Source organism: Zea mays, chromosome 7, assembly GCF_902167145.1.
Source record: "Zea mays cultivar B73 chromosome 7, Zm-B73-REFERENCE-NAM-5.0, whole genome shotgun sequence".
Lineage (NCBI taxonomy): Eukaryota > Viridiplantae > Streptophyta > Magnoliopsida > Poales > Poaceae > Zea > Zea mays.
This window is the reverse complement of record NC_050102.1, coordinates 53,055,661-53,060,719: the sequence shown is the minus strand read 5'-3', so window position 1 is coordinate 53,060,719 and position 5,059 is coordinate 53,055,661. Positions and strand designations below refer to the sequence as shown.

At 44.6% G+C, this 5,059-nt stretch overlaps 3 protein-coding genes across 3 annotated transcripts; 1 reads left to right on the top strand and 2 right to left on the bottom strand.

The window, feature by feature from the left end:
* The first annotated feature begins 291 nt into the window (after positions 1 to 291).
* LOC103633880 (uncharacterized) lies at positions 292 to 1,872 on the top strand. Its single transcript, XM_020541185.3, has 2 exons — positions 292 to 549; positions 628 to 1,872. The coding sequence occupies exons 1-2, from the start codon at positions 302 to 304 to the stop codon at positions 1,256 to 1,258; spliced, it is 879 nt and encodes a 292-aa protein (XP_020396774.1). The 5' UTR covers positions 292 to 301; the 3' UTR covers positions 1,259 to 1,872.
* Positions 1,873 to 1,919: 47 nt separating this feature from the next.
* Positions 1,920 to 3,246, bottom strand: LOC111589763 (uncharacterized). The gene is made up of 2 exons (XM_023300659.2): positions 2,811 to 3,246; positions 1,920 to 2,725 (listed from the first exon to the last, which is right to left on the bottom strand). The coding sequence occupies exons 1-2, from the start codon at positions 2,910 to 2,912 to the stop codon at positions 2,135 to 2,137; spliced, it is 693 nt and encodes a 230-aa protein (XP_023156427.1). The 5' UTR covers positions 2,913 to 3,246; the 3' UTR covers positions 1,920 to 2,134.
* LOC103632374 (uncharacterized) lies at positions 3,228 to 4,519 on the bottom strand. Its single transcript, XM_008654190.3, has 2 exons — positions 4,355 to 4,519; positions 3,228 to 3,888 (listed from the first exon to the last, which is right to left on the bottom strand). The coding sequence occupies exon 2, from the start codon at positions 3,884 to 3,886 to the stop codon at positions 3,491 to 3,493; it is 396 nt and encodes a 131-aa protein (XP_008652412.1). The 5' UTR covers positions 3,887 to 3,888; positions 4,355 to 4,519; the 3' UTR covers positions 3,228 to 3,490.
* Between the last annotated feature and the right edge of the window lie 540 nt (positions 4,520 to 5,059).

Sequence of the window (5,059 nt, the reverse complement as noted above, 5' to 3'; positions counted from 1 at the left end):
AAAAAATTGTATTTATTAATTTTTAAACCAATAAATTCGAAATATCAATAATAATTACATTGCTTGTTTTGATGTTCTGTAATTGTTGTTGGTAACGCGCAACATAGTATAATATCGTTGCCAAAATATGTTTTCAAATGGACAAACTTGCACCGTAAGTCAGTACTCTTCTTCGAGAAGCCATAGCCTAGCTTCCCTTGCACGACAAGCGAATGGCTTGTATCCAAAGCGTACTTCCTTTATAAATACGAAGTGAGCCTTCCATACTTCACTCGACCTTGCATTTCCAAAGTCCACAACCATGAATCCCTACTTAGAAAACAATTTTCTTGTGCGCTTGATGGAAGAAATGGAAGAGGAAGAAGAAGAGTTGCAGTTGGCGAGGCACATGGTCAATAGGAGGCGACGTGCACACAATGAGCGTCGTCATGGTGGTTCGATCCCAGGGCGTGTTAGGATTCATCGTGATCACATGAGCGGCGATGCAAGAATCCGAGCGGACTACTTTGGAGCGAACCCGGTGTACACGGATGCTCAATTTCGTAGGAGGTATTTACAATTACCACATTCTTTTTACCATGTACAAAACTTCATGACCCCTATTATGACACATGAATTGTATGGTAGGTTCCGCATGCATCGCCATGTCTTTGAGCGCCTTGTTGATGTTGTGCAACAAGTGGATCCATATTTTATTCAGCGTCCAAATTGTGCGGGTGAGATTGGTCTTTCTGCTCTACAGAAAGTTGTTGCTGCTGTTCGAATCCTTGCTTACGGTATTCCGGCTGATGCCGTTGACGAATACGTACGAATTGGGGAATCTACTGCTCATGAAGCATTGAAACACTTTTGCACGGCCGTCCAAACCGCGTTTGCTCCCTATTATCTCCGTGCACCAAATGCAGAAGATATCGCACGCCTTCTCCAAGTTGGCGAGTCACGTGGGTTTCCTGGTATGCTTGGTAGTGTTGATTGCATGCATTGGGAGTGGCGTAACTGCCCAAGTTCATGGAAGGGGATGTTTACAGGGCGTGGTAAACATCCTACCATGATCTTGGAAGCTGTTGTGTCGTATGACCTGTGGATATGGCATGCATATTTTGGTCTGCCAGGTAGTTGCAACGACATAAATGTTCTTCACCGTTCAAACCTTTTCGAAAGGCATCTTAGCGGTGACACACCTCCGGTTTCATTCACTGTGAATGGTCACACGTACAATATGGGATATTACCTAGCAGACGGGATTTACCCTGACTAGCCCGCATTTGTCAAGACAATCTGTAACCCCTATGACGTTAGAACGCAACACTTTGCAACGATTCAAGAGTCTGCTCGAAAAGATATAGAACGAGCTTTCGGTGTACTCCAGAAGAGATGGGGTGTGGTCCGTGGACCTGCATACGGATGGAGTCCTGAACACATTGGGGACATCATGAAAACATGCATAATATTGCACAACATGATAGTAGAAGACGAAGGTCCATTGTCTTTGAACACAACCTTTGAAAACATCGGAGTGGTGGCAGACACAACTCAAGGTTCACAGGAAGAGCGCAACGACTTCGTCAATCAAAGGTACAACCAACTGAAAGACCGCAACAAATATACTCAGCTTCAGATAGATCTGATACACCATCACTGGGCGCGACATGGATCCGGAGTTGCATAGGATGCAATGAAACAAGTTCTGTCATGGCTGTTCGTATGTACTGTCGAACTATCTTTGTTTACTTTACATTGTTCTACTGTCTGTGTTAGTGTCATGTTTGTTCTTATCAAGTGTGTGTACTGTGTGTCTTGGTGTTGAAGTGTCGTAGTGTCTCATGCTGCTGTTTGAATTCAATAACAAGGAGTACTACTGTCATGCAAGCACATGTGTGTACAAATGGTAAACATAAACTGCACCAAGCTCACAGATCATGAACCCAAATACGTCAACACATATAGTAAAACATTCAGGTACAAACCATGACAAATAGTTCAAAACAATAACTTCAAAACAAATAGTTCAAACACGACGTAAAACAAAATCTGGTACAAACCAGATTTGGGTCTCACGACAGCAAGCTCACAGTAACAAGTCCGAGTACGCCTCATTCATAAATGACAAACAAACATAGTAAGTAATGAACCTTCACTGGCCAGATGAAGTAGACCCAGTAACCCTTGCCAGTATCTCTTGTTGCTTGGCTTCATAGTACTGGCGGAGTAGAGGGTTACATTTGCTCAAATCCATGCTTAAGATCATTATCTCCTCTTCCTTGTCCTCCTTTAGTTTCTGCCTTTCTAGCCTTATTTTCTCCAGGTTCAGCTTCTTCTTTTCTAGGAGCAATTTCTGCCTCTCATTTCTGTTCATTGAATCCAACTTCTTTTCCTCAGTTGAAACAGCTGTTTTGTACACTGACAGGCGCTCCAAAGAAAGATCACCCATGCGTGTCATAAACTCAGAATCTGATGAAGATGTGTCCACAGATTTAGTCCTCTTTGCCTTTTCCTTCGAAGCATCTCGACCAAGGGGCCTCTTCGATGTGAAGCTTGATGGTACAGATTCTTCAGCATCCAAATCGACAGTGTTGGAATGTGTGGGATTAGCGTTGGCTTGCTGTTGTTGTTGACCCATGTGGTTGTCCATCCATTTTGGTTGGTCCTTAAGAATAGCCCAACAGTGTAAAAAGTGGAAAGGCTTCTTCTCAATTGCTGCAAACCTAGAAGCTGCCAGTGATGTCTGCCACACATAAGAAAGTGTTACAACATGAACCTACTAAAAAACCTCTAAATACTGATGTCAAAATGTTACATGAAAGATGTACCTTGTCTGCGTCACTGAGTCCACTAGGATTCTGTCGGAGGACTGCCATCATGTATCCAGCAAAAGTGGAACACTGTGTTTTGATAGTATCCCATCTACTCATCAAAGATTTTGTGGACCTTTCTGGCAATGTTCCTCATCTTGAGTTGTATGCTGCAGTAATTCTACTCCAAAATCCTTGACGTTTCTGGCCTGTGTTAATAATGGGATCGCAACTAACAGCAAGCCATGCATGGCATACCCTTGTGTCCTCTTCAGCAGTGAAGTTTGCTAGCTTAGTTCTTTGAGTTGGCTTTTTAGTAACAGCTGGTGTTCTTGAGCCCTCGGGTTGGCCATCAACTGGAAATTCAGAATATTGTGTTCCGATAGGTTGCTCGTCAATCTGGCTAAGGAAGCTTCCATATTGAGACATCACCTGGTTCCAATCACTACCCATTCTATTGAATACAGGCAGATCAAACATGACATAAATGAGCATGTAGTCATCATGTAACATGGTATAAAGTAAGGCAAACATAGTCCAACATAACACAATAATTATTGTAGTAACTGAACCGGATTCAGTTTACATAGACCAGAACATTAAACTCCCCCAAAAGCATGAACATACCAACCGACAACTACAGCTGAACATAGACCTAAACATGCTACAATACTTCTACTGAAGTTTAACCTAGAACACTAGTACGGATATGTGTCGTCGGTTGAGTAGTCACGACCATCGTCGTAGCCCACAAGGTCTTCATAGTTAATTGGTGACTCTTCGTCTATCAGTAGCTCGTCTTCTGAACCATCATGTATGAGAAGGTCCTCTACTGCTTCCTCTTGTTGTGGATGTTCTTTCACTTCACTCTTAGCCATATTTTCTACCTCCCACTGAGTTTGCACTGCTACGTCTTCAAGATCCTTGACGAGGTCGTCAATCTCAACTAGTGCTCGGTTCAATTCGTCGACCAAAGGTGAGTTGAAAGGCTGGAAGGCTGATGTGACGACATCAACGATGTCACAACTACGCTTTTGAACAACTCTGAGCAGAGTAGCCAGTGCTTTACGGAGCTTTTCGTTCTCCGAATCCATGGCTACATCAAACACAGTGTTGAATTAGTTAACACCGACTACAATTTACGTATGTTACGAACTACTCAATCGAAGGTATTCCAAACTATGAGTACACAGTTAGAATTTGCAGATTAGGTTACCTGTTATATATTGCATCTATGTGAACCTGTTATAAATTTGCAGATTAGGGTACCATGGTCGCATACAAAATTATTGTTCAGTAATTTGAATCTGGACAGAACCGAATCTTAGGGGACGAACAACCCCCCCAAACCCGAAATGGATCCCGCAAATGCGGTCTAAATTTATGCATCCGGACAGAACAATAAGCCATTGTTCCATGAAATTGAAGCGCATTATTTAGAATGCTCAAGATCGTAAACCCTAAACATCCCACAAACCCTAATCCATACCACCGAGTACGAACAATACAATACGGTAATCATTAATAAGTACTAAACAACAAAGGATTTCTGTAATTCGTACCTCGCTCTTCGCGGATCTGGCTCGGTGGACCGAATCGAAGACGAAGACGACGGCGACGAGGAGCTTCTCTTCCTTTTGGCGGCTGCCTTCGACGAAGTCGGCGGACGACGAAGCCTTTTGCCGATGGCGACTCTCCGGCGACGAACAGGGGGAAGCTGGCTTGGATCTTCGGTTGTGGTGGGTCGCGCCGCCTCGGTTCCAAGGGTTGCGAGCTCTACGCCGACAGATCCCCCTCCGCACGGCCGCTTCTCGCCCTCCTGCCTCGATGCCGGCGGCGAAGCGCGCCGGATCGAGGGCTCGGCCCCGGAAGACGCAGTCGCCAGCGTGGGGTACGAATGCGCGGAAGTTTCCTAGCGGCGGCTGGTGGACGAAGAGCGCGGATAGCGCACTGCCGGAGCCCTCCACATTTAGAGTGTCTGCCACATCCTCTAAAATTTAGAGGACGCTATAGAGGCCCTTGCTGGAGCCTTAGAGGACCTGACAGTCCTCTATATTTAGAGTTCAGAACCGTTTACAGGCTCTTGCTGGAGACAGCCTAAGGGGAGTGGGCCGCGCTGCAGGAAAGGAAAATGGGCTAGGGCGGGAGGGAAGCATGACGACGGGCCAAATGAAGGAGTTCTGGCCCACAAGGGTTTTTATCCTGTTTTTTTTCTTTTCTTTGTTTTATTTTCTCTTTTTTAAAATTTATGTTTGAATTTTGCTTCA